This window comes from Mobula birostris, chromosome 12 (assembly GCF_030028105.1).
Source record: "Mobula birostris isolate sMobBir1 chromosome 12, sMobBir1.hap1, whole genome shotgun sequence".
Taxonomy (NCBI): domain Eukaryota; kingdom Metazoa; phylum Chordata; class Chondrichthyes; order Myliobatiformes; family Myliobatidae; genus Mobula; species Mobula birostris.
The window spans coordinates 28,952,643-28,980,189 of NC_092381.1; the positions used below are offsets into that span (position 1 = coordinate 28,952,643).

At 41.3% G+C, this 27,547-nt stretch overlaps 1 protein-coding gene across 2 annotated transcripts; it reads right to left on the reverse strand.

Moving 5' to 3' along the window:
• Positions 1-731: 731 nt before the first annotated feature.
• Positions 732-25,633, reverse strand: c12h1orf210 (chromosome 12 C1orf210 homolog). 2 transcript variants are annotated; one of them, XM_072274617.1, is made up of 3 exons: positions 25,329-25,633; positions 5,786-5,849; positions 732-3,102 (listed from the first exon to the last, which is right to left on the reverse strand). In XM_072274617.1, exons 2-3 carry the CDS (start codon positions 5,814-5,816, stop codon positions 2,759-2,761), a joined length of 375 nt encoding a protein of 124 aa, XP_072130718.1. In that variant the 5' UTR covers positions 5,817-5,849; positions 25,329-25,633; the 3' UTR covers positions 732-2,758. The 2 variants fall into 2 exon arrangements, with proteins under 2 accessions (XP_072130718.1, XP_072130717.1); XM_072274616.1 differs by having other exon boundaries at positions 5,786-5,945.
• Between the last annotated feature and the right edge of the window lie 1,914 nt (positions 25,634-27,547).

The following is a 27,547-nucleotide window of genomic DNA, read 5'->3' on the forward strand; positions in this document are numbered from 1 at the left end:
TTCCAGGACAGGAGAGTACAACTTCAGGATAGAGGAGTGTCCATTTAAAACAGAAGCGGAGAAATTTCTTTAGCCAGAGGGTGGTGAATTTGTGGAATGTGTTACCATCGGCAGCTGTGGAGACCAGATCGTTGGGTTTATTTAAGGCAGAGCTTGATATGTTCTGGATTGGCCATGGCACCAAAGGTTAAGGGGAAAAGGCCGGAGAGTGGGGCTGAGGAGAGGGAAAACAAGGGTTACCCATGATTGAATGGCAGTGCAGACGCGATGGGCCAAATGGCCTAATTCTGCTTCTATGTCTTATGGTCTTATAGTTATTCTAAGTCAGGAGCTTCCAACCTTTTTTTAAGCCATGGACCAAATGCATCAAGCAAGGGGTCCTTGGATCTCAGATGGGGAACCCCTGCCCATGCTGGACAAGCAGTTTTTTTTTATCATATACAAACCCTGACTCCTGAAGCAGAGTCTCTATTCTTAGCTCTATCATGGACAGAGGTCTAGAGCTGGACAGAAGCTTCACTGAACAATTGCAACATTTCTACCCACTCCTGAGAAATTCTGGTCCTCAACTTATCAAAATAGAGAAAGAGCATTTGTGAAGGTATTCAGAGTCTTAAGTACATCCACAGATGTCTGATGTCAGTGGCTAAGGAAACATAATTCCACACAAACCCATGTGTCCTTTCAGTCATCACCTATACCATGTATGGGAAGGCTTAGCTTTATTATTCACCTGAGGACTAGAAGTATATTATTGTTGATGGAGGATAAGAACGTCTTCTGTGGAGTCAAAGTTCAAAATTCAAGGTACATTTATTATCAAAGTCCTGCTGAAGTGCACAATATTAACCTTACATTAAATATTTCCAAATGAAACAACCAAGGAATTTTCATAACTTGAACAAATCGAAGATACAAATCAGGATCAAATATTGAAGGCCTTCATCTGGTCCATAGTATCAGTTAAAGAAAAGACAGGATAACTTGGCAAGTGTAGAAACATTGAACTAAAATCAAATAATTACAAAGAAACTTGTCTTCCCATTTGCCATTTCATTCACAGGCCAATGAAGTCCCATTATTTGGAGTTTCAAATTATTTGCCATCTTATTCCCATTTTCCATTGTAATACCAGGGGATCCAGGCAAAGATGGGATCCAAGAAGAACAGAACTGAAACATGAGGCTAGATTTATCACATTATTCACAATATAAGTAGTGGACAATATAAGTTCTGGGAGCCTGTGGAAAGCAATCCAAGGCCTCCTGAAGTTTCAAAAGCTGAAAACCAGCAGTTTCAATCAAAAGCCCTGAATCCAAACAGCAAAATTTACTCCAGTAAAAAGACAGAGAAATGTGTAACTAGATATAGTAGAAGAAAGTCTATGGAGTCAAGGTAAAAGGCCAATAAAACTCTCAGGAAAGATTTCTAGACAGCTGATTCATTGGATTTGCAATAACAAAACTCTATCAGTTCCTTCCCCCCATATCTTCACTCAACCTCGGCTCCATTTTTCTTTGTAATTTATTGTGTGATGCGTCTTGTGGGGAGAAAATAGGAGGGTTGAGTTATGGGATAGAGTACAATTAGCTCCTTAAATGTAGATTCATAAGCTTGGCAGGTATTTGAATGTGTGGTCAAACTTGAACTTGAAGCAGTGTACATGAAGAGCTGTGGACTATGATCTGGAAGATAGGAGTAGTGGGTTAAGCTCTTTTCAATTGGTAAAGGTAAGGTGGGCTGAATGGCTTCCTTCTGTGTTGTAAAGTTTCTGTGATTCAATCGATGCACCTGAAATCAAAGCAGTGAATTTTGGAAAGGAATAGTGTCACCATTCAAACTGAAACAAGAAGGGATGTTAACACTGCAGGTTCAGACACCCTGTAGAAATTATGATTATATACCCAACAGGCAAAGAAGGATCTACTGCATCCTTTTTCCATCCCACTCTACTCATACCAGCTACAAAGAAAATCAGCTAGATATTTGATGCCTCAGATCGCTTGTTTCAGTTTTCACATTGGATTCAGGAGAAAGATAATACTAAACTTTCTCTTGAACATTATTGAAACAGTAGAACGACTCAAATACACAGCATCAGGATGAGACTTGGAGGAAGTGTTTTAATGTTATACTGCATTTAGACTGAACCACATTTGCAGTCAAATTCAGTGAACATTTATCCCTCTTCTGTTACAGAGGAGAGCTCACAACAAGCAGCAGAAAATGGAACGCGGGCACTGGAGGAAGAACTTGTGGCATTTCTTCATCAGAAAAAGTCCTTGGCCAGTTGCTGCAAGTGATGGATGTCACATGAGAAGCAATGGACAACACCAATATCAGATATTACCTCTTCTTCTATCTCATGTTCACCGTTTTGATTTATTTACTTATTTATTTTTGTATTTGCACAGTTTGTCTTCTTTTGCATATTGATTGTTTGTCGGTCTTTGTGTGTGGCTTTTTATTGGATCTGTTGTATGCCTGTAAGGAAATGAATCTCAGGGCCGTATATGGTGACATGCAATATGCGTATTTGATAATAAATTTACTTTGAACTTTGAACTTGATTCATTTTCTTTCTTTGACAGTTGCAATTTCTTCTTCATACACAACGGGGAGAGGCTTCAGCAAGTTCCAGTGCCTGAGCAACAAACTTTAACCACCGCGTATGATAAAGTGGGCAGCAGGACTCAAGCTCTCAAATTGGTGAAAACAGATTGGTTTAGGAAATATTGAGGTGGTGGATCTGCTGTTGTTAAATGGTAACGTGCATCTCTTCATCATCTTCAGATTTCGCTCCCATCTGAATGTAATTATCTTCAATGTATCCGTCATCTTCTTCCAGGCCCTCAGATGGATACATGGGTTGATTTCTATTTTCCTTCATGTTGCCATCATATACCATGCTTACACTAGCTGTGTCATTATCTTGGGTGGCCACTTCTGGCAGCAGATGGTGGCTGTAGCTGGTAAAGTACTTGTGGAAGAGTTTAAACTTTGCACAAATGACAGTCAATGCTGAGAGGCAAATAGCTGTCACCAGTACACCAACAAGATAGTGCCATGCCTTGCTGCCGCCTTCTGGTGACACGTATGAAGCTGAAGATTTCAATAAACACAGTGTTAATTAAATACTTACCTGGACATATATCAATGAATACTTATACAATATATGTGAGCCATATGAAGAATGTTATTTCAAAATTAATATGAGTTCTTGCCAAATGGACTGAATGTGGAAAGGAAGCCTTGTCTTGGGAATTTTCCAGATCTTTTCTGGAAGGTTTCCTCACAACACAATATTAAAGATAGACATAAATATCAAAGTTTACTGTTCATCATGCTTCTCAATGTTTAAAGATTTTCTTCACTCTGAAGGTTGAGAGAGTGTGGAGCAATGTGCCAGTGGAAGCTGTGGGCCTGGCTTCAATTTCAATATCTAAGAGAAATTTGGATAGGTACATGGATGGGAAGGGTATGGAGGGCTATAGTCCGGGTGCAGGTCGATGGGGCTAGGCAGATTAATACTTTTTTACAGACTAGATGGGTTGAAGGGCCTGTTTCTGTGATGTAGTCATAGGGTTCTATGACTCTATATTTTCTGAGCAAGTTTCCACTATAAATCGGCAAGCGCAAAAGTAACTAACTTGTTGAACGTTGCAAACTGGAACTTACAAAATCTGGAAAACCGGTAGTATCAGATCAAAGGTATTGAAAATACCTTCTAGCTCAATATCACTCAGACACACCATCGCATTAGACAGTAAGAATGCCTTATTGTTACAGGACAAAGCAGGAGAATGAAACTGAGAGGAATAATAAATCAGCCATGTTGAAATGGTGGAGCAGACTCGATAGGCTAAATGGCCAAATCCTGCTTCTATGTTTTATGGTCTTATTTGGGAAAGTGATTCAAGCTAACAAATCTTAGGTTGGCTAAGTCAAACCCAGTGCTGGGCTGTGGATCCTAAATTCTTGGGTAGGGTAGGCAGTGACATTCTGAAGAATTATTCTATCAGATTATTCAAACTTCACGCCTTCAAATCTTATGGTTCCTATATCAGCAACTTCAATTTGTCATTCTGTTCTCATGAAACAAATTGAACAGATTTTTTTAAAAAATGTACATAAGACTTCCTCTCCAAAAAAAAACATGCTTAAACATAGTGGCTGAACTCAGCGTGAATACATAGAGATTTATAAACAAAATGACCTTTGAAAAGAGCTCAAATATTGAAAAGCAATTCATTTATGGGAGGGAACAAATGCATTGAACTGTAAAGGAAATAAACAGGAAGCCTTAGCATAAAGCAATGGTTACAGAAGTTTGATATCTTCATAACAAAATAGTATTCAGCAGAGGAAAAATAATTACCACAAACATAATTTCTACAAGTATTTATTGTACTCATTTACTATTATTGTAAATTTAAGGAATTAACATGTAGAGGAACTTTACTGTGTAATTTACCGGGCAGTAAATGTGCTTCCTCAAGTTTGCCTCTTATTTACACTCAACTCTCTGGCAACTTTTTAATGCTGCATTGTTCATAGGTATTGAACAGTTTTGGAATACAGAAGGGACAAAAGAGACTGCAGATATAGGAATCTTGAACTGGAGGAACTCAGGAGGTCAACCAGCATCTGTAGGAAGGGAGGAATTGTTGACAGTTTGGGTCAAGGCCCTGGATCAAGACGGGAATACGCTGAGGTGGGGTGAAATTTATAATAGCAGAAATATACAGAATAACATTTCTGGAACAACAATAATAATTTGTATTGCAATAAAGGCCTTTCCAGACAAGGAGGATCAAGAAGATTAAGGTACATGAAATTCACGTGACTAAAACTAACGGAAGAGGGAGTATAATGGTGGAGGAGTATTATTCTGACTGGAGGTCTCAGCCGGGACCTCTGTTGCCTGTGGCATACATGTTATTACACAAAAATTAAGGTGGGCTGATTAGTAAGTTTGTAGATAACACAGAAATTGCCGGAGTTATGGATAGTAAGGAAGGTAAGGAAGGTTGAATAGGGTGCAGAAAGATATAGATCAGTCGGAAATTATGGGCAGAGGAATAGCAAACAGAGCTTAATATTGGAAACTTCGGGACACTTTGGGACATTGAATATAAGAAGGAAATATACAATAAATGATAGAACTCTGAGTACATAAAATTGAGAGGTACAGAGAGAGTAGACAGAGTCTTTCAGCTTGGAAATTTCAACTAGAGGGCATAGCTTTAAGGTCAAGGGGAAATTTTAAAGTAGATTGCAAGCCCAGTTTTTGTTTAAAAAGTGGCAGGTGCTTTGAATATTGTGCCAAGGGAGGTGCTAGAAGCCGATGTGATAGCAATGTTTACATACAGACAGGTAAGAGAATGAAGTGAATTTTGCGCAGGTAGACAGGATTCATTTAATTTTGGCATCATGGAATAAAAGGCCTGTTCCTGTGTTGAACTGTTTTGTGTTCTATGCTCTGTATTATGAACAGCCTCAAGATGGTTGAAAAGAAAGTAATGGAAGTAGTCTTGTTTCCACTGTGAACAAGTGTTCGATGGCCTGTGTTTCTAACTTTTGTTTGTGAAACCATGAAGCATGTGCTGGACTCAATCCATAGCCCTCAATATCCACCAGTGATCCATATCTGCCTGCTGTTGACTTGATGGGTTAAGTAGTCAATCCTTCTTCTCCTGTCACGTACTACAATTGCCAAGCACAGCATGTGATGTTCAGCAAGCAATATGAGAATATGCAAATATATACAAAGACTCTTGCTTACTCTGATTGGTGGAAGTTGTCACTGATGCCATTTCATGAATTTTGCATCAAAATCTTGCATTTGTCTGCAAACAGAACACAGGAGAGAGGTCCAGATTCAGCAGATCTTTTCCACTGGCAGTCAGGTGACAGCATGCAGTGCAAGTCTTCCAAATCTTCCGCTGGGAAGCCAGAGAAAATCTCTTGATAACGTTTATATATTCAGGAACACACAGACTTCAAACAGATGTCACTGCACTTTTCTAGACACTGGCAATCAAATTAGAAGGGTGCAGATGAAGGATTGGCAGAGCACCTCCTCTTGAAAAGGACCCTACTTTGGATCATCAGAAAATTATCTCCAACACTATCACTAGCTTCATCAATTCTGGAGAACTCCCATCCATTGTCACCAAACTCATAGATCCCTTACCCAACACTACTCACTTCTATCCCCTACCCAACATCCACAAACCTGACAGTCCCAGGTAGGCCCATTGTCTCTGCCTGCTTGTCCCCCACTGAACTTGTGTCTACACACCTTGACTCCATTTTATCCCCCTTGGTTCAGTTCCTTCCCACCTACATCCGTAACACTTCACATACTCTCAATTTCCTCAACAACTTTCAATTGCCTGATCCTGACTGCCTCATTTTCACCAAGGATGTTCAGTTCATATAGACTTCTATTCCCCATCAAGGTGGGCTTAAAGCACTCTGTTTCTTTCTCCACAAAAGACCCAACCAGTTTCCCCTCCGCCTGGCAGATGGTCCTCACTCTGAACGATTTCTCTTTCAGCTCTTCTCCATTTCTCCATCCCCAAGAAGTAACCATGGGCACCCAGTAAGCCCCTGTATGCCTGCCTTTTCATTGTCTACATGCAATAATCCATGTTCCAAGCCTTCCACAGTAACACTCCCAAGCTCTTCCTGCGCTACATTGATGCCTGCATTGCTGCTGTCATGCTCCCATTCTAAGTTAATCAATTTCATCAAAGTTGCTTCCAAATTCCACCTTGCCCTTAAATTCACCTGGTACATTTCTGACACCCCTCTCACTTTTCTTGATCTTTCTGTCTCCATCTCTGGAAATAAACTGTCTACCGATAACTTTTATAAGCCTACCTATTCCCACAGCTATCTTGACTATATCGCTTATCTCCCTGTCTCCTGTAAAAATGCTATTCCCTTTTCTCAGTTCCTTCGTCTCCACCACAATTGTTCCCAGGATAAGGTTTTCCTCCTTTTTCAAAGAATGGAGTTTTCTTTCCTTCGCCATTGATGTTATTCTGACCTGCATTTCCCAGAGATCTGTGTTCAACCTATCTTCTCACCACCTTAACAGGGATAGAGTTCCTCTCGTCCTCACCTACCACCCCATATGCCTCCGCATCCAACATATCAGTCACCTCCATTCATGGCACCAAACAGTCCTTCTAAATGAGGGAACACTTCACCTCTGAATCTGTTGGTGTCATCTATTGTATCCAGTGCTCTCGATGCAGCTTCCTTCACATTGGTGAGACCTGCCGTAAATTGGAAGACTGCTTTGTCAAGCAACTCCACTCCATCTGCCAAAAGCAGAATTTCCTGGTGGCCAATCACTTTAATTCCTATCCTCACTCCCTTCCGACATGTCAGTCCACGGCCTCCTATTTTACCAACCTCTTTTGCTTGAGCATCTATTTCTCCTTCTGGTAAATGTTTTTCCTCCACCGCTCCCCCTTGTATTCCCCACATTGGCCACCTACATCTTCTCCCTGCCTGTCTATCACCTCCCCCTGGTGCCCCTCCTTCTTCTCTTTCTCCCTTGGTCCACCCTCCTCTCCTGTCAGATTCTTTCTTCTCCTGCCCTTTACCTTCCCCATCCACCTGGTTTCATCGATCACCTTCCAATTAATCCTCCTTCCCCTTTTCCCACCTTTTTATTCTGGCATCTTCCCCCTTCCTTTGCAGCCCTGAAGAAGGGTCTTGGCCCAAAACATTGACTGTTTATTCAGTTACATAGATGCTGCCTGACCTGCTGAGTTCCTCCAGTATTGTGTGTGTGTTGCTCTAGATTTCCAGCATCTGCAGGTTATTTGTGTTTATGCAGTACTATTTGTTTCAGAGTCACAGACAGTGACAACCATTTCTTGGTGAAAATATCAATTTGTAAATCCCAATGTGAAGCTCACTTGTATGCCTCATATAATTTCAGTACCAGTTGCGATGCTGTTCACTGTGCAATGTTCCTCTTGGATAATTTAATGTCTGCTGTCATTTCCTAGACAACCACGCTTTCATTGCACACCGTAGGAATGGGAGCTTGCCATTTACTTTATTTACTTTCTCTCATTCAGTAAGTCTCTTATTTACTTTCTTTCCAACACTGCCCAAGAATGGTACCCAACACCAGACCATCTTCTGACAACTTGGCAAACCGATGCCCTGATGGCCACAATATTCCAATCACCATTGCATGCCCCTCTCACAAAGACACACACTCTGCATTGCTTCAACTGCTTCAATGGCAAATCCCCCTGACAACACCACAATTAATCTCAAGCAACACACATAAAAGTTGCTGGTGAACACAACAGGCCAGGCAGCATCTCTAGGAAGAGGTACATTCGACGTTTCGGGCCAAGATCTTTGTCAGGACTAACTGAAAGAAGAGTTAGTAAGAGATTTGAAAGTGGGAGGGGGGAGGGGGAGATCCAAAATGATAGGAGAAGACAGGAGGGGGAGGGATGGAGCCAAGAGCTGGACAGGTGATAGGCAAAAGGGATATGAGAGGATCATGGGACAGGAGGCCTAGGGAGAAAGAAAAGGAGGAGAGGGGGAACAAAGCCCAGAGGATGGGCAAGGGGTATAGTGAGAGGGACAGAGGGAGAAAAAGGAGAGAGAGAAAAAGAATGTATGTATATAAATAAATAACGGATGGGGTACGAGGGGGAGGTGGATCATTAGCAGAAGTTTGAGAAGTCAATGTTCATGCCATCAGGTTGGAGGCTACCCAGATGGAATACAAGGTGTTGTTCCTCCAACCTGAGTGTGGTTTCATCTTTACAGTAGAGGAGGCTGTGGATAGACATATCTAATGCACAAAGCCACTTGGCGCCAAGTGATGGAGACCTTGAAAGAGCCTTTTCCTGTGTTTACTGACTCCCCCACCCCCCTCCATTCCCAGCTGTGACCTGGATGGCTCAATCTCCTCCCCTTATTCCCTTGCAGGCTGCATATGAGCATGCTACATGCTGAGCCATCACATCTGTCAGTGCAATGCTCCCTCTGCTGATCACTGAAGCGTCAGCCTCTGTACAAAAGGCGGCAGAGGTAGCACTAACTTTCGGACTCAAGGGCAACAACCACTATACTGAGCAAGCAAATGACTGCTGTGCAATGACAGTAGCAATACCAGCAGTCTATGTAGTAAGCGAGTTCTGGGACCAAACAGTGACACTTCTGAACAGTGCTGCAGACTGCCGCGTGCTACAGACACCCTAGGTATTGTCTAGCCTTAGGCATGTATTATATTCCTGCAAGGTCACTTTATTAGGTACCTCCTGATCGTGGTCTTCTACTGTTGGAGCCCAGTCACATTAACGTTCAACGTGTTATGCATTCAAAGATGCTTTTCTGCACACTACTGTTGTAACGTGTGGTTATTTGAGTTACAATCGCCTTCTGGTCAGCTTGAAATAGACTGTTCATTCTCCCCTTACCTCTCTCATTAAAAGGCATTTGTGGGCACAGAGCTGCTACTCACTGGATTTTTTTTTTTTTGCTTATTTTCTGCATCATTCTCTGTAAACTCCAGAGACAGTTGTCAGTTAAGATAGATAAGATATAAGAGCAGAATTAGGCCAACAAGCCATTTGGCCCATTGAGTCTGCTCCACCATTTCATCATGGCTGATCCAACTTTCCTCTCAGCTCCAATCTCCTGCCTTCTCCCCATATTCCTTCATGCCCTGACCAGTCAAGAATCTATCAACTTCTGTCTTAAATATACATAAAGGTGGCCTCCACAGCTGCCTGTGGCAAAGAATTTCACAGATTCACCACTCTCTGGCTAAAGAAATTCCTCCTCATTTCTGTTCTAAAAGGACACCCCTCTATTCTGAGGCTGTGTCCTCAGGTCTTAGACTCTCCCACCATCAGAAGCATCCTCTCCACATCCACTCTATCAAGGCCTTTCACCATTCAATAGGTTTCAATGCGGACACCCCTCATTCTTCTGAATTCCAGTGAATACAGGCCCAGAGCCATCAAACGCTGAGAAGCCATTCAATCCTGCAATCATTTTTGTGAACCTCCTTTGAACCCTCTCCAGTTTCAGCACATCCTTTCTATGATAAGAGGCACAAACCTGCTCTCAATACTCCACGTGAGGCCTCACCAGTGCTTTATAAAGTCTCAACATTACGTCCCTGCTTTTATATTCTAGTCCTCTTGAAATGAATACTAACATTGCATTTGCCTTCCTCACCTCAGACTAAACCTGCAAATTAACCTTTAGGGAATTCTGTACAAGGACTCCCAAGTCCCTTTGCACCTGAGTTTTTGTATTTTCTCTCCATTGAGAAAATAGTCAACCCTTTCATTTCTTCTACCAAAGTGCATACCATACACTTCCCGACATTGTATTCCATCTGCCATTTCCTAATCTATCTAAGCCCTTCCATAACCTCCCCAAATCCTCAAAACTACATGCCTCTCCACCTATCTTCATATTGTCTGCGAATGTTACAACAAAGCCATCAATTCCATCATCCAAGTCATTTACATTATGACATAAAAGGAAGGAGTCCCAACACAGACCCTTGTGGAACATCACTAGTCACCAGCAGCCAACCAGAAAAGGCTCTCATCCTTAATAATTGACTCGAACATCTCCACAACCACTGAGGTCAGATTAACTGGCTTATAGTTTCCTTTCTTCTGCCTCTCTCCCTTCTTGAAGAGTGGAGTGACAATCTTCTAATTTTCCAGTCTTCCAGAACCACTCCAGAATCTACTGATTCTTGAAAGATCATTACTAATCCCTCCATGATCTCTTCAGCCACCTCTTTCAGAACCCTGGGGTGTACACCATGTGGTCCAGGTGACTTATCTACCTTCAGACCTTTCAGTTTCCCAAGAACCTTCTGTCTAGTTGTGATAACTTCACACCCTTCATACCCATGATACCTGGAACTTCCACCATACTGCTAGTATCTTCCACAGTGAAGACTGATGCAAGATACTTATTCAGTTTGTCTGCTATCTCATAGTTCCCTCGTTACTATCTCTCCAGCATTGTTTTGCAGCAGTCCAATATCCACTTTCGCCTCTTTTTTACACTTTATGCATCTGAAGAATCTTTTGGTATCTAAAGTCGTGTGTCAAAATTCTGGGAGATCTGCAGATTCTGAGATACTCAAACCATCCCGTTTAGAACAACAATCATTCCACGATCAAAGTCACATAGGTCACATTTCTTCCCCACTTTGACATTTGGTCTGAACAACAACAGAATTTCTTGACCATGTCTGCATGTTTTTAAGCATTGAGTTACTGCCATATTAGATATTTGCATTAGTGAGTAGGCGTAGAGGTATACCTAATGATGTTGCCACTGAGTGTATACTGAAATCAAAAGTGTATGTTACGTTGACATTCAGAAGGTTATTTCAATCTAATCCAATTAATAGGATAAACTCATTGTTCATTTTACAGCCAGTCCATAGTCCTTTTCAATTGCATACTGATCGGTGTCCTACCATGTAAAGCTTTGGTTAAAACTCATACTTCAGTCCTGATGTTGTGGAGAAACATCAGGCTCAAAGATCACACTGATGGCCCTCTTCTCGTTACTACCATCAGGGAAGAGTACAGGAGCCTGAAGGCACACATTCAGCATTTTAGGAACAGCTTCCTCCCTTCCACCATTAGATTTCTGAATGGTCCATGAACTCATGAACACTACCTCACCAGTTTGCTCTGTTTTTGCGCTACTTATTGACTTCGACAATAGAGCATAGAACATGGACAGGGCAGCACAGGAACAATGTTGTGCTGAACCAAGTAAATTAGTAATCAAATGGCCAACTAGACTAATTCTTTATGCCTACACAATGTCCATACCCCTCCATTTTCCTCACATTCATGTGTCTATCTAAATGCCTCTTAAAAATCCTTGATATATCTTTTTCTATCCAGCGCATTCCAGGCACCCATGTCTCTCTGTGTAAAAAGCTTGCCCCTCACCCTAAATGCATGCCATCTGGTGTTAGACATTTCACCCCCAGCACCTAGTATTTATCACCTTTTTATTTATTTTTCCTGTGGATCTATTTGTGTACTGCACTGTGCTGCTGCCACAAAACAACAAATTTCATGACATAGATCAGTGATAATAAACATAGTTCTAGTTCTCATTCCAATGTTCCCCAGAAACTCAGCAGGCTTATTTGAAACTGAGTTGAAATTGCTAGTTGTTAATCACTTTCCCAGTTGTAGCTCCAGCCTGATCTGAAGTGGAAACAGTGCCCGATCATAGAACAAGGATTTCCTTTCAGCCAAACCTCATCTTTTGCTTCAATTTTGCTAATGGTATTACAGTCAGTCATTCTGGTCAGCTTGTTATGTTCCAGCTTCAGTGCTGACAATTCCCTCACACTGCTGAGCACCAAGACGTTTAATCTGTTCAAGTCCTTTTATTGTGGGCCAAAGGGCCCGTACCCTATGACATTATTGCTCAGAATCAGTATCTATAAAGATATGAGACTACTTAGGGCAGAAGCAGATTAATTTGCAGTTATTCAGATCTTACACCCTGAGTATTTCCAAATTCACAAGTTCCACTCAGTTTAGAGACAAGATATGATTGTTTAAGAGACTGAAGAAGGTTAGATTTCCAAGTGCCTGCAATCTCCTCTCAGTGTTCTCTGGATGAGATATATTTACTAGGTTTTATGATAAATCCAACTGGTTAGTGCCAGGAACCTTTGTAACATTATTACCAATGTAACATGCTGACTCCTGGGAACTACATTCAAAATGGTGTAAAGGGAATTACAGAAGCACGAGAGAGGAGCTGGCCAAAGTAGATTGGAAGGGGACACTAGTAGGGACGACGGCAGAACAGTAATGGCTGAAGTTTCTGGGAGCAATTCGGAAAGTGCAGGACAGATACATCACAAAAAAGAAGAATTCTAAAGGCAGGAGGAGGCATCTGTGGCTGACAAGGGAAGTGAAAGCTAGCATAAAAGCAAAAGAAGGGACATACAGTATAGCAAAACACAATTTTTTCCTTCTGTCTGTGAGACTAATACCATGCCTGTAATGAGATCTCAGTACCTGGACACAGTACTGTTTACCTGTGCTTTGCACTACATACATTTTGAATTACATTTTATTAACTTATTTATAATAAGTTTATTTATGGTAATATTATGTGCTGTGTGTGATGTATGTTTTCTGGGTACCATGATCTGGAAGAACTTTGTTTTGTTTGGTTGTAGTCAGATGACAATAAACTTACACTTGAACTTGTAAGTTAGCCAACAATATAAAAATAGGTTCCAAAAGTTTTTTCAGATATATAAAGAGTAAAAGAACGGCGAGAGCTGGAAAATGCACTGGAAAGGCAGTAATGGGGAACAAATAAATGGCAGATGAAGTTATTAAGTATATTGCATCAGGCTTCACTTTGAAGACACTAGCAGTATAGCAGAAATTTGAGAATGTCAGGGGGCAGAAATGAGTGTGGTTGTTATTACTAAGGAAAAGCTGCATGGGAAGCTGAAATGTCTGAAGGTAAATAATTCACCTGGACCAGATGGACAACACTGCAGGGTTCTGAAAGAGGTGGCCGAAGAGATTGTGGAGGCAATAGTAGTAATCTTTCAAGTATCGCTAGATTCTGGATTGGTTCTGGAGGACTGGAAAAATTGCAAATATTATTCCACTCTTTAAAAAGAGAGGGAGGCAAAGGAAAGGAAAATAGGTGCCAGTTCACCTGACTTCAATGGATGGGAAGATGCTGGAGTCCATTACGAAGGAAGCAGTTTCAGGGTACTTGGAGGAACACGATAAAATAGGCCAAAGACAGCATGGTTCCCTGAAAGGGAAATCAAGCCTGACAAATCTGATGTATTTCTTTGAGTAAATAACAGGCAAGCTAGACAAAGGAGAGTCAGTGAACGTTGTTTACTTGGATTTACAGAAGATCTTTGACAAGCTGCTGCACATGAGGCTGCTAAACGAGATAAGAGCCCATAGTGTTACAGGAAAGATATTTGCATGGATAGAGGAGTGACTGACTGGCAGAAGGCAAAGAGTGGGATTAGAGGGAGCCTTTTCAAATTGGCTGCCAGTATCTAGTGATGTTCTGCAGGGATTACTGTTGGGACTGATTCTTTTCATGTTATATGTCAATAATTTGCTTGACAGAATTGATGGCTTTGCGGCTCAGTTTATGGATGATACGAAGGTTCGTGGAGGGACAGATAGTGTTGAGGAAGCAGGCAATCTGCAGGAATTCTTGGACTTGAGAGAGTGGGCAAAGAAGTGGCAGATGGAAAATAATGTAGGGACGTGTAGGATCACGCACCTTGGTAGAAGGAATAAAGGCATAGACAGTTGTCAAAAGGGGGAAAATTTCAGAAATCAAAAGCGGCCAGATGCAGGATTCCCAGAAGGTTAACTTGCAGGATGAGTGGGAGGTGAATGAGGCAATTTCAATGTTACCATTCAATTCGAGAGGAATAGAGTATAAAAGCAAGGATGTAATCCTGCAGTTTTATAAGACATTGATAAGACCGCACTTTGAGTATTGTGAGCAGTTTTGGGCCACTTGCCTAAGAAAGAATGTACTGGCATTGGAGATAGTCCACAGGAGGTTCACACAAATAATTCTAGGAATGAAAGGTTTAACACATGAGGAGTGCTTGATGGTCCTGACTCTGTACTCATTGGAGTTTAGAAGAACGAGGGGTAACTCAGTGAAACCTATCGGATATTAAAACAGAAGATTGAATCGAATATTGAATAGAAGGATGTGCCGTCTGTTCAGTGCTGATAAATGTGAGGTGCTGCATCAAAATAGGACATACATGGTAAATGGTAGGGTATTGAAGAATGCTGTAGAACAGAGGGATCTAGGAATAATGGTGCATAGTTCCCTGAAGGTGGAATCTCATGTGTGTAGGGTGGTGAAGAAAGCTTTTGGTATGCTGGCCTTTATAAATCAGAGCATTGAGTATAGGAGTTGGGATGTAATGTTAAAATTGTACAAGGCATTGGTAAGGCCAAATTTGGAGTATTGTGTACAGTTTTGGTCACCGAATTATAGGAAAGATGTCAACAAAATAGTGAGAGTACAGAGAAGATTTACTAGACTGTCACCTGGATTTCAGCACCTAAGGTACAGAGAAAGGTTGAACAAGTTGGGTCTTTATTCTTCGGAGCATAGAAGGTTGAGGGGGGACTTAATAGAGGTATTTAAAATTATGAGAGGGATAGATAGAGTTGACGTGGATAGGCTTTTTCCATTGAGAGTGGGGGAAATTCAAACAAGAGGACATGAGTTGAGAGTTAGGGGGCAAAAGTTTAGGGGTAACATGAGGGGGTACTTCTTTACTCAGAGAGTGGTAGCTGTGTGGAATGAGCTTCCAGCAGAAGTGGTAGAGGCAGGTTCGATATTGTCATTTAAGGTTAAATTGGATAGCTATATGGACAGGAAAGGAATGGAGGGTTATGGGCTGAGTGCAGGTCGGTGAGACTTGGTAAGAGTAAGCGTTTGGCATGGACTAGAAGGGCCAAGATAGCCTGTTTTCATGCTGTAATTGTTATATGGTTATATGGTCCTAAACTCCCCCACTATAGGAAACATCCTCCCTACATCCACTCTATCTAGGTCTTTCAACATTCACTAGGCTTCAATGTGATCTCCCCTCATTCTTCTAAATTCCAGTGAGTATAAGCCAAAAGCCTCCAAATGTTCCTTTTTATATATATTTATACTGATTCACTCTTGGAATCATTCTTGTGAACCTCCTCTGAACTTTCTCCTGTGTCAGCACATTATTTCTTAGATAAGGTGCCCAAGCCTGATCACAATGCTCTTAACAAAGGTCTTGCCGGTGCCTTATAAAGACTTGGCATTACATCCTTGCTTTTATATTCTAGTTCTCTCAAAATGAATGCTAACATTGCATTTGCCTTTCTCACCACCAACTCAACCTGCAAATTAACCTTTAGGGAATCCTGCACAAGGTCTCCCAGGTCCCTTCACAACTCAGATTTTTGAATTTTCTCTCCGTTTAAAAATAATAAGAAGAGATTATTGCTATAAAATGCAAAGCATAAATGCAGCCTTGGGTAGTTGGATAGTCTATGTGATTATAATTCTGACTATAAATTGCACATCAGGCCAAATCTTGTGGAAGATATCTTACAAGTACCTTCCCCACACAACAACCTGACCTGTTAGTCTTAGATCCAAATAAAAGGAATTTCTAAGTCATTTACTGTAAGCTTTTTTTCGTAAGGACTCATTGCATGTGGAACAGCCACCAGGTCTCCCAAGGAAAACAAGAACAAGCAAATACAATTCTGCCCAGTTATTGTCATAGTCTGTCCCAGAGTCCTAACTAAAGTTAATATTTTTAAAAATTGCATTAAATTGCAGGACAAATCGAGGATCAATAAAAATATCTTAAGTATTATGAGCTTTGCAATTATCCAGACCACTGAGTCATTGAGATTTTCACCATTAAGATCTTACTGAAGTGGTTATCAAAGCCACAACTAATATTCTAAGTGACTGTTACAATTTGTCCTTCCTCATCTATTTCTTCAACAGGATTGACACTTACAATTCATTATCTCCATCCAGCTGAGTGGCTGCATTCACTTGGTTCCATCCTATATTTTCCAGACTGAAGAAGAGAATCACAAATAGTGGCTCCTCTGCCTATCACTCAACGTTACCTTAAAGTGTTCTCACGATCTATCACTCACTCTCTCCTATTATCCCCTCCTGTGATTCCCCTTGGTAATATCATCCAGAAACAACACAATGGGGTAAATCTTGCTGGAGAGTGTCAAACTTCTGAATGAAACTGCCTGTATTCAGCCTTTGAAACTTCACTTAAGTTTTCGAATTCAACTGTTACTGAATGGCTCCAAATTCGTCTCAATGTCCATTGCTGATCTCGACATGGAATCCAGCACTGAGGTTAGCTCACTTGTTTGTCAACCAGGCTTGTCATTGAAATCTTTTCTAAATAAAGGCACGACATTAGCCATCCTCCAATCTTCTAATACCTTATCCATGGCTAACTATGATTCAAATGTCGCGACAGTATCCAATGATACACTTATTCAAGTCCTAGGGATTCATTGACCTTTATGTGTTTTAAAAGTGCCAGCACATCCTTGTTTGTAAAGTCAATATGTTTCAGGACACCACTGTTCTCTTACCTGAATTCCTTAGCTTCTATGACCTTCTCCATGGTAATTATAGATGTAAAGCATTCATTTAAGACTTTACCATGTGCCATCTCTTCACACATAGATGACCACATTGATCCTGAAGGGATCCTATTCTTTCCCTAGTTCTTTTAAGGAATATCTTAAGATTCTCTTTTACTTTATCTGCCAAACCATCTCAAGTCCTCTTTTTGCCCTCTTGATTTCTTCATTAAGTGTACTCCTATGTTCCTCATAAGACCATAAGACAAAGGAGCAGAAGTCGGCCATTCGACCCATCGAGTCAGCTCCGCCATTTTATCATGAGCTGATCCATTCTCCCATTTAGTCCCACTCCCCCGCCTTCTCACCATAACCTTTGATGCCCTGGCTACTCAGATACCTATCAATCTCTGCCTTAAATACACCCAATGACTTGGCCTCCACTGCTGCCCTTGGCAACAAATTCCATAGATTCACCACCCTCTGACTAAAAAAACTTCTTCGCATTTCTGTTCTGAATGGGCACCCTTCAATTCTTAAGTCATTCCCTCTCGTACTAGATTCCCCCATCATGGGAAACAACTTTGCCACATCCACTCTGTCCATGCCTTTCAACATTCGATATGTTTCTATGAGGTCTCCACTCATTCTTCTAAACTCCAAGGAATACAGTCCAAGAGTGGACAAATGTTCCTCATACGTTAACCCTCTCATTCCCGGAACCATTCTAGTGAATCTTCTCTGTACCCTCTCCAACATCAGCACATCCTTTCTTAAATAAGGAGACAAAAACTGCCCACAATACTCCAGGTGAGGTCTCACCAGCGCCTTATAGAGCCTCAACATCATATCCCCGCTCCTATACTCTATTCCTCTAGAAATGAATGCCAACATTGCATTTGCCTTCTTCACTACCGACTCAACCTGGAGGTTGACCTTAAGGGTATCCTGCACGAGGACTCCCAAGTCCCGTTGCATCTCAGAACTTTGAATTCTCTCCCCATTTAAATAATAGTCTGCCCGTTTATTTCTTCTGCCAAAGTGCATAACCATACACTTTCCAACATTGTATTTCATTTGCCACTTCTCTGCCCATTCTTCCAATCTATCCAAGTCTCTCTGCAGACTCTCCATTTCCTCAGCACTACTGGCCCCTCCACCTATCTTCATATCATCAGCAAACTTAGCCACAAAGCCACCTATTCCATAATCCAAATCGTTGATGTACAATGTAAAAAGAAGCGGCCCCATCACAGACCCCTGTGGAACACCACTGGTAACCAGCAGCCAACCAGAATAGGATCCCTTTATTCCCACTCTCTGTTTCCTGCCCATCACCCAACACTCTATCCACGTACCACGTATGTAACTTCCCCGTAATTCCATGGGCTCTTATCTTGTTAAGTAGTCTCATGTGTGGCAACTTGTCAAAGGCCTTCTGAAAATCCAATATACAACATCCACTGCATCCCCCTCGTCTAGCCTACTGGTAATTTCCTCAAAAGATTGTAATAGGTTTGTCAGGCAGGATTTTCCTTTAAGGAATCCGTGCTGAGTTCTGCCTATCTTGTCATATGCCTCCAGGTACTCTGTAACCTCATCCTTGACAATCGACTCCAACAACTTCCCACCCACCGATATCAACCTAACAGGTCTATAATTTCCTTTTTGCTTCCTTGCCCCATGCTTAAATAACGAAGCGACATTTGCAATCTTCCAGTCCTCCGGAACCATGCCAGGATCTATCGACTTTTGAAAGATCATCGCTAATGCCTCCACAATCTCCACAGCTACTTCCTTCAGAACACACGGGTGCAATCCATCTGGTCCAGGAGATTTATCTACCTTTAGACTATTCAGCTTCCTGAGTACTTTCTCTGTCGTAATTGTGACTGCGCACACTTCTCTTCCCTGCCACCCTTGAGTGTCCGGTATACTGCTGATGTCTTCCTCAGTGAAGACTGATGCAAAATACTCGTTCAGTTCCTCCGCCATCTCCTTAGCTCCCATTACAATTTCTCCAGCATCATTTTCTATCGGTCCTATATCTACTCTCACCTGTCTTTTACTCTTTATATACTTGAAAAAGCTTTTAGTATCTTTTTTGATATTATTTGCTAGCTTCCTTTCATAGTTAATCTTTTCCCTCTTAATGACCTTCTTAGTTTCCTTTTGTAAGCTTTTAAAAACTTCCCAATCCTCTGTCTTCCCACTAATTTTTGCTTCCTTGTATGCCCTCTCCTTTGCTTTAACTTTAGCTTTGACTTCTGTTGTCAACCACGGTTGCATCCTTTTTCCATTCGAAAATTTCTTCTTTTTTGGAATATACCTGTCTTGCACCTTCCTCACTTCTCGCATAAACTCCAGCCACTGCTATTCTGCTGTCTTTCCCACCAATGTCCCTTTGCAGTCAACTTTGGCCAGTTCCTCTCTCATGCCACTGTAATTTCCTTTACTCCACAGAAATACCGACACATCAGATTTCGGCTTCTCTTTTTCAATTTTCACAGTGAACTCAATCATGTTATGATCGCTGCTTCTTAAGGGTTCCTTCACCTCAATCTCTCTAATCAGCTCTGGTTCATTACACAATACCCAATCCAGTACAGCCGATCCCCTAGTGGGCTCAACAACAAGCTGTTCTAAAAAGCCATCTCGCAGACATTCTACAAATTGTCTCTCTTGAGCTCCAGTGCCGACCTGATTTTCCCAATCTACTAGCATGTTAAAATCTCCCTCATACAGTTCCTATATCAGAAATATTTAAAAAGTGCTAAATATCCCTGAAAGCTTTAACAGAAGACAAACCTTGTCTTCATTTTGCTTCTGTCAAAGACTCACCTTCACTACATCTCAAGCCCAATTGCCAGTCAAATCTTGGTTCCTGAATCCTGGCTGCAGAGGAGAACCAGATCTTGCAGCTTATCCATGTCTGGTTGGATTTAGTGAGCTCGAACACAATGTCAGATTCCCTGTACACATTGATAACCTCCTATTCTGTTTGATCATCACCATCTCTCTTGAACCTTACACTACCTCTATATAGTTCACCAATTTATCTTGTAACAGATGTTCATAGAGCTGAAATTTCTCCTGCAAAATGTTGGGAAAGACAGAGCCATTGACCTCAATCCACTCCACAAATTCTTTAGTCATTGATCCAAATTGCTCATGACTTTGGTATCAACATATCCTTGCCATCACTATCAGAGTATACTTTCACTTTTTACAAGATTGTTTGATTCTGTCCCTTTTAACTATTGAGGATGCCATCGTCTACCTGCTGAATCGTGTCTACGCCAACCTGGACAAGCCAGCGAGCACTGTGAGGGTCATGTTTTTTGATTCTCCAGTGCGTTCAACACCATCCGCCCTGCTCTACTGGGGGAGAAGCTGACAGCGATGCAGGTGGATGCTTCCCTGGTATCATGGATTCTTGATTACCTGACTGGCAGACCACAGTACGTGTGCTTGCAACACTGTGTGTCCGACAGAGTGATCAGCAGCACTGGGGCTCCACAGGGGACTGTCTTGTCTCCCTTTCTCTTCACCAGTTACACCTCGGACTTCTACTACTGCACAGAGTCTTGTCATCTTTAGAAGTTTTCGGATGATTCTGCCACAGTTGGATGCATCAGCAAGGAAGATGAGGCTGAGTACAGGGCTATGGTAGGAAACTTTGTCACATGGTCTGAGCAGAATTATCTGCAGCTTAATGTGAAAAGGACTAATGAGCTGGTGGTAGACCTGAACAGAGCTAAGGTACCGGTGACCCCTGTTTCCATCCAGGGGGTCAGTGTGGACATGGTGGAGGATTACAAATACCTGGGGATACGAATTGACAATAAACTGGACTGGTCAAAGAACACTGAGGCTGTCTACAAGAAGGGTCAGAGCCGTCTCTATTTCCTGAGGAGACTGAGGACCTTTAACATCTGCCGGACGATGCTGAGGATGTTCTACGAGTCTGTGGTGGCCAGTGCTATCATGTTTGCTGTTGTGTGCTGGGGCAGCAGGCTGAGGGTAGCAGACACCAACAGAATCAACAAACTCATTCATAAGGCCAGTGATGTTGTGGAGATGGAACTGGACTCTCTGACGGTGGTGTCTGAAAAGAGGATGCTGTCTAAGTTGCATGCCATCTTGGTCAATGTCTCCCATCCACTACATAACGTACTGGGTGGGCTCAGGAGTACATTCAGCCAGAGACTCATTCCACCGAGATGCAGCACAGAGCGTCATAGGAAGTCATTCCTGCCTGTGGCCATCAAATTTTACAACTCCCCCCTTGGAGGGTCAGACACCCTGAGCCAATAGGCTTGTCCTGGACATTTCATAATTTACTGGCATAATTTACATATTACTATTTAACTATTTATGGTTCTATTACTATTTATTATTTGTGGTGCAACTGTAATGAAAATCAATTTCCCCCGGGATCAATAAAGTATGACTATGACTATTTGTGAATCAGAAGTTCATATTTTCATATATAATGTCAAAATCTAATGATATTAAGTGTTGCAGAGCAATATTGTTGGAATTAATGATGGTAACAAAAAACAACAATACTGATAGCGACTAGAACTAGAGGTCATAGGGTGAAGGGTGAAAAGTGAAATATTTAAAGGGAACCTAAAGAGAAACTTCTACACTCAGATGGTCTTGTGAGTGTACAACGAACTGCCAATGGAAAGGGTGGATGCAGGTTCAGTTGCAACATCTAAAAGAAGTTTGAATAGGTACATTGATGGTAGGGGTATAGAAGACTATGATCTGCATTCAGGACTAGGCAGAAAAACAATTCGGCACTGACTAGATGGGTGAAAGAGCCTTTTCTTCTGTGCTGTTGTGCTCTATGACCCAATGACTCTACGATGATCTAATATCATAATTTGATATTTATGATATTTCATAAATATTGATAATCTAATAATCAGATGGTCAAAAATAAGCAGTGATTTATAATAAATAATAAAAATACAGATGAACCATATTTCAAATTGATTATTAATATTCTAGTCAATGAATTTCTAATGCCTTCTTACTCTAAGTATGGCCAGTAATCTGTCTATAATTAAAGAGATTATTTTTTCGTAGAATATGGGCCTCTCCAGAACTCAGAACTTCTTTCCTGTCTGTTCTTTAGAAAATAGCATTCGGAAGTGTTCACAAGGTGCTAGACCCATTGTTTAAACACAGCACTAATGTGGAAAATAGCCAGAGGAACACTTAAATATTATTCCAGTGCTCAGCAAGTTATCCATAAAGTTGCCTGGAGTCAGAACCAGAACCTCCAGGGTCCAACTAGTAAACAAACGGTGGAGCTACAAAGTTTCTCATGGAGGGGAGGGCAACCATTGTTTTGTAAAAACAATGTGTAATATAAATTTGGCACTTCCTCCTGTGTAACTTTGTAGTTCAAGACATTATTATTAAACAAGATTCTAAACGTGGGAGCTTTTTGCAACTTCTATCAGATTAGACTGCCACTTGCAGTTCCATATTGTTAACCATTAGTGCCTGTTATGTCCACAATGCATTTATTTGTGATCTTACCTGATCCTAGGTCATAGTCATTTGCTGTCAAGATCGCAGCAGGCCTTCACTTAAATACATTGGCATCCTTGAGTGTTGTTATTGATATTTCCCCTGTGTTATATACTTGGCATGTCAGGGGAACAATGTAGTCCATAATGTCGTCAATCCAGTCAGGAAAACAAAATCAGCACTTGGAAAAGAAAGTGTTGCTCATCTAATTGATTACCTTCTGTGAATAATCTTGTTTCTCTAATTCTAAGCCAACCATAGAATTCTAGAAATTTACAGCACAGGGAGATTTCCCCTGTATTTATCTTGGGAAAATAAATAATTTATTAAGATAATCCCAATTCCCAACTCTCAAACAGTAGCTCTGTAATCCACAGGGCATCAAGTACTCATACTTTCTAAACATAAAGAGGGTGTCGGTCTACACCTCTCTTTTCAGACAGTATGAGGAATTACATGTGCAGTAAAATAACCAACGCTTTTTATAGTCTTAAAGTCTTCTGTTGGTCCATTGATCCAATCAGGGCCATTATTTTACAGGCTGATTATCAGGAGGTAAGAGAATCCCAGTCCTGTCTGCATTCGCTTGTTCATTGTTTGCTGTAGTTAATGACAGATCATCTGTTATCAACCCTATTTACTTTCTATGTTCTGTGGCCTTTACTGAGTTCTCCACCACCATTTTCAAACTCTCCATATTTGACCTTGTCTCTACTTCTTCAATTTCCTCCAGCTCTACAACCTTCCAGACATAATATATTACATCTCTCGATATAATCCTTCCAATTTTGCAGGTTGTGATTTCAATTGTCCTTACCTCCCTAAATTTTGCCCATTTCCTCCTTCAATTCTAATCCTGTCCTCCTCAAGTTCTTTTATGGTTTATTAATTAATTTGAAGATTCTGGACTCAAAACACTGATGTCTATTTCCCTCCATAGAGGCTGCCAGGCCTGCTGAGTTCCTCCAGCATTTTACGTGTTGCCCCAGATACCAGCATCTGTAGTTACTTGTGATTCTAGTGTTAATTTTACTTTTTGCTTGGTACCACTCCTATAAAGTGCCATAGGATATTCTGTTAAATTAAACACAGGCAAATTATCGTTTCTTGGTTATCCCTATATTAGTACAGTACTTGAGTCTTTATTACAGGGTGATGCAGCACTCTAAGAGGAAATGTGCACAATGGCCTAATCTCTGCTCTCTTATATTCAATAAAATGATGTGCAGTATTAAAAGGGAGCCTTGAGTTAAAAATATGCAGATTGTTTTCCTCCCCTACCTGGAAGAACAACCTGCTAGCTAGCTGCATCACCATCTGGGTTTGGGGGGTGGGGTGTGGGGTGGAGGGCTGTTGCACAGGATCAGGGCTGCAGAGAGTTGTAAACAAAGTCAACTCCACCATGGGCACTGGTCTCCCCAATATCAAGGATAATTTCAAGAAGCGATGCCTTAAAAACGTGCCATCCATCATTAAGGGGCCCCATCACCCAGGACATGCCTTGTTCTCATTGCTACCATCAGGAAGGAGGTACAGAAGCCTCAATGATTCAGGAACAGCTTCTTCCCTTCTGAATGAACATTGAACCTACAAATACTATCTCTCTACTTTTTATTTCTATTTTTGCACTACTTATTTAATTGAACTATTTAATACATATACTTATTGTAATTCATTTCTTCTCTATTTTTATGGCTGCCACAAAGTCAGCAAATTTCAGGACACGTGCTGGTGATATCAAACCTGATTCTGATTCCGATTCAACTCCATGTTCCTGTTACTCCATTTTAAACCCTTCCACATTTTCCTATCTGCTCTATTCCACTTAATGTCAATGTTGTGTATGGTCCTATGTGGTTTCATCCACAGTTGCTTCTCCCACGGCTGCGCAATTTAAACATCAGGGCATTGGATCTATACTCAGTGGCTGCATTACAGGTACACCTGTACACCTGCACAGTGATGGTAATACCTAATCAGCCAGTCATGTGGTAGCAACTCAGTACATGCGGACATGGTCAAGAGGTTCAGTTGTTTTACAGACCAAACATCAGAATGGGGGAGAAATGTGATCTAAGTGACATTGACCATGGACTGATTGTTGGTGCCAGACAGGGTGATTTGAGTAACTCAGAAACTGCTGATCTTCTAGGTGTTCATGCACAACAGTCTCCAGAGCTTACAGAGAATGGGGCAAAAAAAAAACAAAATAAAAACCCAGTGAGCAAAAACACCTTGTTAATGAAAGAGGTCAGACGAGAAAGGCCAGACTAGTTCAAGCAGACATGAAGGCGACGGTAATTCGAATAGCCACGCATTTCAACAGTGGTGTGCAGGAGAGCATCTCTGAAAGCACAACACATTGAACCTTGAAGTGGATGGCCTAGAGCAGCAGAAAGCCACACTGAGTCCCACTTCTGTACCTAATAAAGTGGCCACTGAGTGCATTTTTTGGGCTAAGAGGAAGTAAGTCTGCCTTTGCACATGTCGTTAACGCAATTGCTCAGTAGGCAGACAGGAGGAAGTAGGCCTTTCCTGTTAACATTTGCTTTAAAACGAGGAATCACTTACCTGAGGCTGTTAGCTTAAAAATAAGAGGCTGGTTTCTCGCTGTCGCTTTCTCTCACCAAATTCAAATGTGTTTGTAATAGAGGAGTGCCACAGGGCAAAGGTTGAAGCTTTTGGTAATCTTGTCCTGGCTGTAAACTGTTCACTGTGGTTGATCTATACAAGACAAATATTGGCTAATCTTTAACCAGACAATCGAATCAAACTTGGATTCTGCCTTTCCAATCATTCACTATGGTAGTAGTGAACTGAAAGTAGCAATTACGTATTGTCAAACACACCAGCAGTTTGCACTACTTCCCTAGTAGCTGAGAATGCCTAAGAAAACAATGCTTATTTTGAAATGTCAGTCGACTGTGAAGTTTGATTGTGAGCGTTTGCAGTTTAACCATTTCTGAGCTGATTTTCTGCTCTATCAACAACACTTTCTGTTAGCATACCTTTTCCGGCACACCTTTTCCGACAGGTCAAATATTAGAGAAGCAACTCTAAACATCCATGGAGATTTAATCCAATAAGCAAGCTGTTGCAGAAGCTTAATAGGTCAAGCAGTATCTGTGGGGAGAAATGAACTGTCAATGTTTTGGGTCGAAACCCTGCATTAGGACTCTCTGCAGTCTCTTGTGCCTGTCATCAGCGAAATACAGGACGCATTTTCCGGGTGACTAGTCAGGTAGGGATGGCTGGATATTGCATAGTTTCAGAGGAATGTTGTTGCAAAAACATTTCTCATTGATCTCCACAGTAAGGCAGCAAAATGCAACAAGTGCAAAATTAACCCTTAAAGTGTCAGAGCATGGTTGTCGAATGCCTGAGGGAAGCAGTTCCCTTTCTTTCTGGTTGTTGCTAACAGCACAAGCAACAGCCTGCTCAACCATTCCAAGTGGCTGTACAACACGGTAGTGTTGTGCGTAGACAATGCTTTACAGCACCAGCTGTCAGATCAGGATCAAATTCCTGCCGCTGTCTGTAAGGAGATTATATGTTTTCCCGTGACCGTGTGGGTTTCCTCTCACGTTCCAAACACATAGGGTTAGGGTTAGTGGGCATGCTCTGTTAGTGCCAGAAACTTGGTGGCACTTGTGGGCTGCCCAGCTCTATCCTCACTTATTTGATTTGAAGCAAATAATACAGCCCCCTGTCAGTTTTGATGCACAGGTGACCAATAGACCTAATCTTTAAATAAAAGAATTAAACAATTATCTTTAATCTTTTATTTTGGTCTGAGACCGAAGAACTTATGATCTATCATTACCCATTTAAATGCTCCCTCCCTCTGGTTTGCAGACAAGAATTTGCAAGGCACCTGACTGCAGGTTCCTACAAAGGATTGCAAGGACTGTTGAAAGGATCATTGGACTGTCTCTTCCACCCATCAGAAATATTTATCAGAAGCGCTGCGTTTGCAGAGCCCTTAATATTGTCAATAATCCCTCCCATTCATTCAACAATTTCCTTGACCTTAAGGCAGGAGGTACAAGAACTGTTAGGATGGGAAACAGCTTCTTCCCCCAGGTTGTAAGACTACTGAACTCCCTGCCACCAACCAGGCCTCATCACACATGAAACACCACTGGTGTTATACTGTTTACTTTTTGACTTGTGTTTTAAATGCACCTTATTATGGGTTAATATTACTTTATGTATTAGGTGTGTGAGTTATAGGTATTGTGTCGTGCACCTTGGTCCGGAGGAACGTTGTTTCGTTTGGGGGTACACATCAAGTAGAATGACAATAATCTGATCTTGAACCTGATCATGCTCACATCTGCCCTTTATTCCAGCCAAGGGAAATATTCTTCTCTTTTTAAAGATTCAAGATTCAAAATACATTTATTTTAAAAGAATATATGCATTATTGAACCTTGAGATTTGTTTGCTTACAGGTAGCCACAAAGAATATATGCATTATTGAACCTTGAGATTTGTTTGCTTACAGGTAGCCACAAAGAATGAAAGGTTTCAATTAGGTCACCTCTTATTCTTCTGAATTCCAGTGAATACAGGCCCTCACCTCTGTTTCCTTCTGAACTTCTCTCATGATTCAAATTGCCCTTTTCCTTTGAATCATAGATTCAGTTTTTGTTGAATTATAGCCATGATTTGCTCTCTCATACCTCCGCTCTCTCTCACAATCTCATCTCTCACCCATTCTGAATTGTTCTAGATCAATCCTAATTCCATCCCACCTTTGCCTACATTGAACCTCTCAAAATTCATTA